This window comes from Pyrus communis, chromosome 3, assembly GCF_963583255.1.
Source record: "Pyrus communis chromosome 3, drPyrComm1.1, whole genome shotgun sequence".
Classification (NCBI taxonomy): Eukaryota; Viridiplantae; Streptophyta; class Magnoliopsida; order Rosales; family Rosaceae; genus Pyrus; species Pyrus communis.
In genome coordinates, this window is record NC_084805.1 from 6,719,273 (window position 1) to 6,731,339 (window position 12,067).

Sequence of the window (12,067 nt, forward strand, 5' to 3'; positions counted from 1 at the left end):
GTCACCTACTTACCTAGACGGTTGCCTAGTGATTAATCGTGACCTTAACTCTAAGAGTTACTTTTGCAATTCAGACGGAAAAAAAGTAACATAAAATGCAGTAAATTTGACAGTGAGAAAGTTGAATTAACTAGGATCATAACCAAATTGAAATTTGAGGGAACAAATCGAAAGAATGTCATCATATAGTATTGTTTCTGAAGTAATATATTTCCAATTAAAATCTATCTTCTTCATCTGTGGCTAGAATCACACTCAAAAAGTTCAAAACAATAATTCATACCTAATCCACCTCAATTAGCCGACTATAAATAATTGGAATTGCCACTTCATTACGTGGTATATTGATTTGTCCTTATGCTTTTTATGTAATTCAAAGAATCCTAGATATGATGAAAAAGTAATATGCTTTGCCCTAATCATCACGTACATGATGATATCTATCAAACCAAGCAAAATTCATTGTCTTGTCAAGGGCTCCATAATCGTTCAATTCACTAGATTTCTTTCATATCACTCACTGCTTTCTAGTATTTTCCTTTAAATTATATTTCCTAATTTAAAAATTGGGTGGGTTGGTTGTGTTTTAGAGAGAGAATCCAACCTTTTGTTTCTATTTAGGTGCAAATTACTATTTGAATTAGAAAGGCAAACTTTAATTCTCATAGGCTTATTGAAGAAAGTACACGCCTTTTTAACGAAAGCATTTTTTGCTCACAACAATAATTTTAAGTGTATGCTCACAACCATAAATTACGGGAGCATTTTTTACAGAAACATTTTTGCTCACAATCATAAATTATGATGAATATACACTATAGTATATGGTGGTGAGCAAAAATGATCAACCTACCATTTTACCCAAAATTTCATTCCATACTTTCCCTCCTTCCTCCCATATATATAGAGAGAAGGAGAATCCAGTTTTGTTCATGGACACATATTCATTCCCAATGTTTGACAGCCTAGAAATCAGAAAAATCACTTACAAAAGGGTCTCATCTGTAAATTCCCTTAGACAATTAAGGGTCTCTGCAATAATTGTATACTAGAAAAGCCCACACACAATGTGTGTGTGAAATTTTGATTTTTTTTTAAAAAAAAAAAATTATGGGAGGAAATGAGGAGATAATTGTAGGTTAACTTGGTTTTTATTTTTTATTTAAAAAATAAAAAAATTTAAAAGAGACAACGTGGGTTAAATTGTAGCCACTTAATACTACGGTTGTATGTGAGAGATCTTAAATTTGATCTTTACTAAAGATAAATTTGAACTATTATTATGACTAGCTCATTGTCTGTTTTAACCTACTCCATCACTCTCTTAGCATAAATATTATCGTTCGTTAAAAAGAAAAATTATTTTTGTTTAAATTTGTTTTAAAGGGGGATGAAGAGAGAGGAGAGTTAAAGATAAAATACTTTAATGACACGTGAGAGAAGAAAAAGAAATATTTTTATGCGAAATTATTTTTATAGACCATCATTTTTTAATTATTGTTTTTTTATTAAATTGTAAATAATGATTAAATAGTCTTTCCATTTTTTTTTATTAACAAATGAATCTTGCAAATAAAAAGTATAATAATATAAACATTGAGTCCGGAAATTCATGAATCATGTTAGTTTATCGTACATTGTGCGGTCAGAAATCATTTTAAATATTTTTATTTAAAAATAAACATAAATAATACTAGACAAAAAACTGATCGCACGATATAAGATAAACAAATATAATTTACATATCTTCAGGATCCTCACCAAAATGATCCGGAGAGGATCCTGTTGGATAAACATTTTCCATAGAAGCAGAGCAAATTAGGAAAGCCAAAAAAGGGAACAGTGGATGGGTCTGAGCTGGAATGGGCGGGAATAACGGGGGTCAAACGTAACGCCGACCCACTAAGCCGGCGCCGGACCAGGGTTCAGATCCACCACGAGTCACACCGTCCAAACCCCGAGTCAATGACTCAACTGACTCGTCCACCACCACATTGGCACATTCTAAAGACTTCAGCTTTTCCATCACTTTCCAGTCTCAGCCCTTTTAATCACAAAAGAAACCAATTAAATTTAAAGAAAAAAGTAAGAGAAAAAACCCCGCCTTAAATTTCTCTCTTTGTTTTTTAATTTTTTTTTTAACAAACGATATTATTTACATTAGAAGTAAGGATGCGTTTAGCCTCATAATGAAATGATAATAATATGATTCAAATTTAATTTTAACGAGAATCGAACATAAAATCTACTACTCGTTCCTAGTATTAAGTGAAAATTTGAAATAGTCTTACCAGAGCAGCAATTTGAAAGTCCACAGTTGCTCTCTGGAGCTTTGACCAGCCACTTTCTGTCCCTCTCTCTACAAAATTAGAATAATTGATTAAATGGGGTTTTCTATTACCGTTTGCTTTTTCTAAATTTTGTGTCTTTCTTACTTTTGATCTCTCTGATTTGTCAACTGGAAAACTTGGAGGATTTTAGAGAGAAAGAAAAGGAAAGCAAAGAAAGTGGAGAGAGAGATTTGTCTGCATCTCTCTTTCTCTCTCCTCCCATCCCTCAATAGTTTGTACTGGGAGAATTCAAGGCGTGTGAAATTTGAGGTAAGAGTCTTACATTTCCCTTTTTTCTTGTTTTTTAGAGAGAGAGTTGGGGATTTTAGAGAGAGAGATGCAATGTTACTGTGTAATGGGCAGGTGTAGTTCTGGGGAGCTTTATGGTAGCCAAATACATGTAATGTAAGTGTTTGATATATTGCCTCAGAGAGAAGAGGGAGGTGAGAGATGGACATGGTTGGATCTTTGTGAGCCATGATGTATCAGCGAAGCGTATTATCGTGTGCGTTGGTGTTGGTGGTGGTGGGGTTGCTGTTAGAGCCCACATTTGAGCAGCCCAGCCAGCCGCCATTGCCACTGGGTTTACCGGCTGAGAAGGCAGCGCTGCTGGACCTCAGGTCGTCGTTAGGCTTGAGGGGCAGGGACTGGCCGAGAAAGGCCGACCCTTGTTTCATTTGGAGAGGTGTGGAATGTCGGAATGGTAGAGTTGTTGGGATTAACATTTCGGGGTTTAGAAGGACTAGACTTGGCAGTCGAAACCCACAATTTTCTGTCAATGCTTTAGCCAATTTAACCCTTTTACACTCTTTCAATGCTTCCAATTTCCTGCTACCGGGTTCAATTCCCGACTGGTTTGGACAACAACTCATATCCCTACAAGTGCTTGATCTCACTGATTGTTCTGTGATTGGTTCTATTCCATTGAGTCTGGGAAATTCAACCAATCTGACTGCTCTGTATTTGTCACATAACAACCTTACCGGGACAGTTCCTGCTACTTTGAGCCAGTTGCTAGGCCTTTCGGTTCTTGATCTTTCGCGAAATCGCCTTACTGGATCCATTCCTACATCCTTTGGCAACCTTGGGAATCTGTCTGTGATTGACATTTCTGGGAATTACTTATCCGGGTCGATTCCTCCGGGCATTGGGACCCTGTTGAAGCTTCAGTATTTGAATCTTTCGAGCAACATGTTGTCTGCTTCGATACCTCCTCAACTTGGGAACCTTGGTAGCTTGGTTGACCTTGATCTAAGTGCCAATCTGTTGGCCAGGTCAGTGCCTGCAGATTTGAGGGGGTTAAGGAACTTGCAGAGAATGCTAGTTGCAGACAATTTGCTTAGTGGGACTTTGCCGGATAATCTGTTTCCAACACCGACGCAGTTGCAGGCCATAGTTCTGAGAAACAATGGTTTCACTGGTGGTCTTCCTAACATGCTGTGGTCAATTCCCAAACTGAGCCTTCTTGATGTTTCTGGCAATAATTTCACTGGTATGCTGCCCAATTCTAGCTCAAATGCTAATGGCACTGCTGCAGTATTCAATATTTCTCGGAATCTGTTCTATGGAGGTCTAACGCCTTTACTTGGAAGGTTCAGCGTCATTGATGTTTCGGGAAACTATTTTGAAGGTGGTGTACCAGGGTATGTGGGCACAAATGCATCTCTTGGCAGCAATTGCCTCCAAAATGTGAAGAATCAGAGGACATTGACGGAATGCTCTTCGTTCTATTCTGACAGGGGTTTGGCTTTTGATAATTTTGGACAGCCAAATTCTACACCTCCTGGGAACAGCAATAAAAAGGTGATCATCTTGGCAGCAGTTTTAGGGGGAGTTGGTTTGATTGTGCTTTTAGTGTTGTTTTGCGTGCTGCTATTCCTATGTTTACGCAAAAGGGGAACTACACCTCAAAGTGGAGTTGGCATGGGGCCAGTTACTGCAGGCAGCAGTCCACCACCTCCAGGAGCATCGATTAACTTTTCTAGTGTAGGAGATGCTTTCACATATCAGCAGCTGCTTCAAGCCGCTGGTGAATTCAACAATGCAAACTTGATAAAAAATGGCCACTCAGGGGATCTCTTCAGGGGGGTCCTAGAAAATGGGATCCCTGTGGTCATCAAACGGATTGATTTAAGCTCAACTAAAAAGGAAGCATACCTGCAGGAATTGGATTTCTTTAGTAAGGTGTCACATACAAGATTTGTTCCCCTTTTGGGACACTGTTTAGAGAACGAGAATGAGAAGTTCCTGGTCTACAAATATATGCCAAATGGGGACTTATCAAATTCATTGTTTAAGAAAACCAGCACAGAGGATGATAGTTTACAGTCGTTGGATTGGATAACGAGATTAAAGATTGCGTTAGGCGCAGCAGAGGGTCTCTCCTATTTGCATCATGAATGCAATCCCCCCCACGTGCACAGGTAACTTGAAAGTTAAACTTTTATGTTTAAATTATTCCCTTCTCATACATTTATTTTATTCTCCAGCAGTCAGGTTCTTGTTATTTCATATGCTTTATTTGTCATCTATAGCATCTGTTTAGTTCATTGTTTGAGATGGATACATACTTATATATACATATAACGTTGAATGTATGTAGACACACACACACACAAAGTTGATTTTCAGATGGAATTTGTGTAGTGCAGTGTTTCTTCAACATTAGAATGTTGTGGTCATGATTTTTACGGGCTTCCGTGCAACATTAGAAGTTAAAGCAATTTGGGAATTCACAAAGTATGATTTTTCGCAAGTACCTGTTCCTCTCAAAGTCTCCACGAAATTGAAGCTAACAGTATAATAGATTGACTATGGCTTTCTAGAAGACGATCCTAGTGTTACTCTATCCCCAAAATTTTATCATTCCGAGTGAGAGGAATTAAAAAGAAACACAGAGATGGCCAAGTATATTGACCAAGATACTCCTGTGAACATCAGCGGATAAGAATTAGTAATGCGTTTGACATATTTAAGGGGAGGATAATATTTTTGTCTTGTTTTATTTCAATTATAAAAATAGCTGAGCATCAGTAATATGGTTGTGACTTGTAAGTGGCGATTATAATATCCCTGAGGTATAAAGTCAGATGCTTGAATGTGTCAAATGGAAATTTGACTTTGGACTAAATCTTCAGTATAATGAAGTATCAGATGGCAGTTGCACTGAATTAGTTAGTGGAGTATTGAGTACAGAAGTGATGGGAAGAACTTTAAGAATAGTGGTTTAAACAAAGTGTGGAAGCCGCAGATTTGATCAATAAGCTTCCTGGTAATGATTTTATCTGAGGCATGGACATGGTACTAGCTTGATATTCGACTTGACCAACTTTCCAAACATGATTGGTTAGACAGCTAGTGAATGATGATTGTGACATTTAGGTTTGATTAAGATTGTTAATAGAATAAAAAAAGTAAATTAGAATTTTAACCAATCCTCTAGGTAGATGCAAAAATAGAGCAAAATTTTGGACTATTTACTGTTTTCATATGTGGATGTACGTCAATTGTTTGAAGAGTGAATGTTTTTTATGCGCTGCATCTTTGCATTTCCATCAACGATTAACTTATGCAGGTGACGGAGAGCATCTTTATTGGTTCTACATTCTTGTTGGTGCAAGTAGTGATTTAGCTTTCTTTTTGTAGGGATGTTCAAGCAAGCAGTATACTTCTTGATGATAAATTTGAAGTGCGGCTAGGGAGCCTGAGTGATGTCTGTCCTCAAGAAGGGGACACCCATCAAAGCAGGATTACTAGGTTGCTACGCTTGCCACAGTAAGTGTCCTGTGAATAATTTGTATCTAATCACTTGTCTCTTTCTGAGCTGTGACTATTCCTGGATGTCCATTGTCTATGAATTATAGATTTTATTATTTCATAAATATTTATTTTGATATATTATTTTATTCAGTCTGTTATTTAGTTACTATGGTAATACCTGACATGTTTTAGTCTTTTTTGTAAAATGCAGCTTGTAGTTTTACTTTTATATCCATTTCTTGCTGCTGTCCTAGTTAACATGCTCCGCATATTTGCATATCTTTCTTTCTCTTCTTCGTCATCTTAATCTGTGGCTACCTTATTAATTCCTTGCAATATATCATCTATATTAAATGAGTTTCTTTTCAATTTTAGTTCTCATGATATTTGCAATTCCAATGGAAAACCCTAGGCACGGCCATATGATCAGTTCTATCTTCCTCCACCCACCCCCCACCCACCCCCCACCACTTCAGAGTTGAGACTCTCGTCTATTCTCATCTTAGCCGCCCTACATCTCTCCTCTCTCTCCACCACCCCCAAAAAAAGAAAAAAAAAAAAACCAAGAAAAAAATCCGTCTAGCAGTGCCCAAAGTAAAACCTGTACAGTTTTTAAAGTTAGCATGACACAGATGTTCTTTTGTCTGCAGATTTGATTAAGCTTAGGTGCATTGTATACCTGTTTCTCGTTTCACTCAATGAAAAAAATATTAGACATTTTGTATTAATATCTTTACCCCTTAAACAAAACTAGCACCTGGGGAAAGGTTACTAATAATACTGATCCTATCAAATTGTATCTGTTTACATTCGTACTGATATTTGCTGAATTGCGTGTAACCTTGTATTAGGTCATGTTTTGTTCGGTTTAATCATCATTGTAAGGATTTGATGTATTTGTGCGTACAAAATTCTTATTACTTTTCTTTTTCCAATGCAGGTCATCTGAACAAGGTGCTTCTGGTACGTACATATCTGGTTATAGAACTCCAAATCATTTTAGCTCTTTTTTACTTTTACCGCTCTCCTAGCACTGAACAGACTTGCAGCTCTTTGGGCCTACATGTTGATTTTCTTTTCGATTTTTTAAAGCTTAATTGACTTTTGGATCTTTGAGGCATAAAAGGAGTGACCGTCACTGAGCTAATAATTCTCTAAGCCTTCATTTGTATTTATGGAAAGTAGTTGCACAGAAAGACTGGGTCAGATAAATTTTCTAATGTATGCTTAAATTGAATTGAGAGGGTCCAAAAATAAAAAAATGACTTGTTTGAAAGTCTCATATGTTTTAACTCCAGCTTTTCTGCATGTTTACACACACCAGAGTCATAGCCTGTAGCTGTACTTCCAAATCTGTTAATTAGTACTGAATTTTATATTCATCTGAAATTTACAGGTTCACCGGCAGCTTTGTGTGCCTATGATGTTTACTGTTTTGGGAAGGTGTTGCTTGAACTTGTAACAGGTAAATTGGGCATAAGTGCTTCCAGTGATACGAAGGTGAAGGAATTGTTAGATCAGATACTACCATACATCAGTATATATGATAAAGAACTTGTGACAAAAATTGTGGATCCATCGCTGATTGTGGATGAGGACCTATTAGAGGAAGTCTGGGCCATGGCTGTCGTGGCCAGGTCCTGCCTAAATCCGAAGCCCTCAAGGCGTCCCCTAATGAGATATATTCTCAAGGCTTTGGAAAACCCTTTGAAGGTGGTGAGGGAAGATAGCTCCGGCTCTGCAAGGCTCAGAACAGCCTCTTCCAGAGGGTCTTGGAATGCTGCTGTGTTTGGTAGCTGGCGCAGCTCATCTGAGGTAGTGACTATCCCAGGAGCCTCAACTACGAAAGGGGAAGGAGTGAGTGGCTTAAAACATTCAGGAACCAGCGGTTCACAGGGAAGTGGTCCGAATGGTGGCGGGGAACATTCATCCTCACGCAGACGGCATTCTAGGGATATCTTTCCGGAACCATCTGGTGTACATGATGTAGAAAAACCTGACCAGGACTAGCCGATTCATGTTGATTGTTCTTGATTCTTTGTTAATAACGCAGCAGGCTTATTTGAGTGCCTGTCTGTTGGTACCCCAGCAAAGCGCTTCTTGGTTTCGGAGTTGGGTGGCGTTTCAAGCCAGTTTTTGTAAATGGGATGGTTCCATGGTCCACATATCCCCTCAAGGAACACTGATTCTGAAGTTGCATCAAATTTCGATCTTCGGGATTGTAAATTCAGTTTGAGGATGAATTGGCAATGAGAAAATTTGGTAACAGAAAAGGATCCAGGGGTGCCGTTGGCGGATAGGGTTCATATTTGTTGGAGGGCTACAATTTATTTGTAATTGATTTGTTCTGTTCCTGTTCAGTTTCTGGTCAGTGTAAATTGTAACTGTTAAAGATTTGTTCATTCAAATCAATTTTTCACATTTTGGTTTAGTAGGAAAACACCACCAAAAATGGAATTGGAATAGAAAGCGAGCTTTATATAAACATTGCACCGTCCAAATTTTCACATTTTCAACTGAGGCAGGTAGGTGAGGTCACCTACCAAAGCCAAAGCCAAAGCCAAAGTTCAAGTTTCTCTTTTGTTAGGTCATCTCTAACTAAAAGGGATAAACATTGTCTCGTTCAAACCTATGGACCTGCAAAAAATTATTATTAAATGCACAACGTTAGGTCATACTGATGTATCACCTCTAACTGAAGAAGATAAACATAGCCTTCTCAAAAAATTATTAGTTTTAAGTATATACTTTAAATTTATTGGTTAATTTAATAAAATATCGTTGAATATTTTCAAGTTTAATAGTTGAATTTGAGTTAATTATTGCATATAAAGAGCTTGGCCCCAATAAATAGGCTAAGAAGAGGGCTACATTTGACCAGTCTAATGCACCTTTCGCCAAATAATTATCTGATGTGCTTCATAGAATTATAGCCCAGCCATTCATTGGAGATGAATTTTTAGACAAATTAGACAATTTTTTGACTTTTAAACTTTTAACTCTAGCAATTAGAGATGGCCTAGCATGTGTTATAATGGTCTCGTTCTCATGCATTCTTGCGCCCTATCGACGAAGAGAATGGGAGTATATGTCATAATACTAATACTCTTCTAAAAGATGTCAAAAGAGAAGCTTGGACTTTTGGCGTATAGCGCTGGAAAACAGAAACTATAAAAAGAAATACTGCACAGACCGCCCGGTCTGGTTCAATCAATTTTGTCGGATTTTCGGTATATGATTGCTCACCCCTGGACTCAAGCGAAACGAAAAGGAGAATTCGAACACCCAACCATACCTTTAAAGGAAAATTAACGAAAAATTTAAAAAAAAATTAGTTTTAATGAAAAATAACAAATAAAGGTGTAGTGAATAGTATCAAGGAAATATAAAAATGTAGTTTTTCGTTAAAAATGAACAGTATCGAAAGTATTTCGTTAAAACCTTTTACTTTTAACCACTAGAATAGCAACTGCTCCCAATTGATAATAGCAGTGGAACAAGTTTGTATTTGGGCAGATGTGGGGCTACTAGGGCCATGTGTGCATTGCTACTCCAGTTTGGATCCGTCCCTCATAGATTAAAGCAGTTTTTTTTTTTTTTTTTTTCCTTGACATCAGATAAACTTCATTCAAAGAGAAAAACCTCTCTTACAACGACTATCAATACAATACAAAAGAAGTGCATTATATGCCACATCAAGAATACATCTATCTTAAATATGCATATTTTGGCAAGAAAGACTCGCATTCGCAATGACATCAGCTACAAAAGTTATTTCCCTAAAAATATGAACGTGAAGGAAAGGTCAATGATCGGATGTCCTCAATGATGGGTCTAAGTCTCCAAGGAATACCGCAAAATCTCTGAACCAGTTTGAGTTTATAATTTTACTTTGTAGTAAGTTAAAAAATAAAAAATAAAAAATAAAAAAAAAAGAAAAAAAAAAGAACAAGCTTGAGTTAATCTTTCAGCCATGTGTTTACTTTATTGTTTGAATTTGGTATATACCTATATCTATCTATATGTGTGTGTATAAATATAATTTGTAAGAGGCTACTCATTCAAATCTTGCACTCTAGACATTGAACTGGAAAGCATAATAATGTTACTCTATCCACAAAATTTCATTATTCCTCCTAGTCACAGCAATAAAAAGAATTAAAAGAACTAATAAACCCTGTAAGCATCAATGAAAGATAGCTTTGCCAAATTGCCATCAATTCAATAATGTGGTTGTGAGTTGTAAGAGGTGATTATAATAACCCTCTTAACATATACCATTCATGCAAAACTAATTTCGACTCTACTTTACACACACACACACACACACACATATCTAGATTTATAAAAATCATTACATATATATCACCTAAAACAAGTAGTCTTTATAATAAACTCCTAGCAAACTTATAATAAAAAAAGTTGCATTATTAAAGTAACAAGAAATGCTAGCAACCTTCTTACTTACGAGAGATTTTTTAAGTGTCTGTTATTTAAGCGATACTTTATATGTCATAATACAAATTGAGGTAATGATAGATATGCAAATTATGCTTTGGGACATCCCCAGAACCAGCTCCACTTTTACGAGGTTGGTATTTCTTCGTAGCCAGCAGGCACGACACTTCTTCGGTTAATTTAGTCGGTGGGGTTGTCGAATCATCCCCATTCATCTTGCTCGTTGTATCACTATTTCTATGGTAAGGGTAAGGTGGTTTGAGCTCTGTGATCATGCTGCCTATTTCAGAGAAGTTTGCTACATGCTGAAGAGTCTTGAACAAATAGTTCCCTCAGCTTCTGATGCTGTTACTGAAAATGTAGATGGAACTGGTTGTTATGCCTTACAAAATGATAAAGATACATGCATGGCTCGAGGGTTGGCGTTATAGATTCCTCTTTGTGGGAATTAGAAAGTAAAAACTTCATTTTATGGAAGAAAATAAGATATTCTGCTATGCTTGTATTATACAAATGCCAAATAAGATCAATTTTCTTGAGGAATACGAGGGCTGGATAAAAAAAGGAATTATCTTGGTAATTTATATTATCTCATATTAATTTGTGGGAATTGTTATTAGCACTCTAAAAACCTCATTTGGCACTCCAAACTTTCTATAATTAGAAAGAAAAATACACTTTGTGAGGAGTGTAGAATGAGATTTGTGGAGTGCTAATAACAATTCCCTAATCTGTTACATTTATTAGTCTTAAATGAGGAGGGGTTAGATCATGTATAAATACAAGTATTTGTATGGTAGAAAATGAGAGGAGTGCTTGAATTATAGTATTGAAATTTAAGTTGTAAACTCATTTTCTAAGTGATCTTCTCTTGTTTAACTAGAGTTTGTTGCTCTCTTTTTTCCTAGTTGTTTATGGCGTAGACTGGTACTAGAAGCGACCTTTAGAGTTTGCAGGTCTCTCCTAACACTTGGAAATAGTGAACCTCACTTATCTATATTATCTATTTGTTTTAGTTTGTATCTATTCTATCCTTTTTATTTCCCACCACGCAGCTCCTGCATCAATTTCTTATGCTTGTCGCACCATTGTTAATTGCATGCGGGCATCAAGTAGTTATTTTCAAAAAGGCATATGTCTAATCAGGTGCGTGGCTTATGTTGTATTTGTTCTTTCGGTGTGAGTTGTCTGCCTAGAAAATGCCCAAAAATTATCTTGGTCATGTGATCAAAGCGTGCTTTCTTTGTAGAAAATGTCCAATCTAGCAAAGTTTGAGTTTGTTGCCCTTGATATCTTGGAAAGAAATATCTTTCTTGGAAGAACGATGTTCAAGTTCATCTAGAGAACAATGGCCTAGGGCTCGCCATTGATTACTAGAAGACTGCAATCCTCCTGATAGGATCAGACACCGATGTAACGGAACGGGAAAGGAAAAATGCAAAAGAAATTATAGTAAATTCATATCATATCATTCATAGTCTCTTTACATCATAAAAAAGGTTTAAATACACTTAACGATA

The 12,067-nt window shown here is 36.7% G+C and overlaps 1 protein-coding gene across 1 annotated transcript; it reads left to right on the forward strand.

The window, feature by feature from the left end:
* Nucleotides 1-2,296: 2,296 nt before the first annotated feature.
* Nucleotides 2,297-8,558, forward strand: LOC137729551 (probable LRR receptor-like serine/threonine-protein kinase At2g16250). Its single transcript, XM_068468526.1, has 4 exons — nt 2,297-4,753; nt 5,976-6,104; nt 7,030-7,052; nt 7,486-8,558. Exons 1-4 carry the CDS (start codon nt 2,808-2,810, stop codon nt 8,097-8,099), a joined length of 2,712 nt encoding a protein of 903 aa, XP_068324627.1. The 5' UTR covers nt 2,297-2,807; the 3' UTR covers nt 8,100-8,558.
* The last annotated feature ends 3,509 nt before the right edge of the window (nt 8,559-12,067 follow it).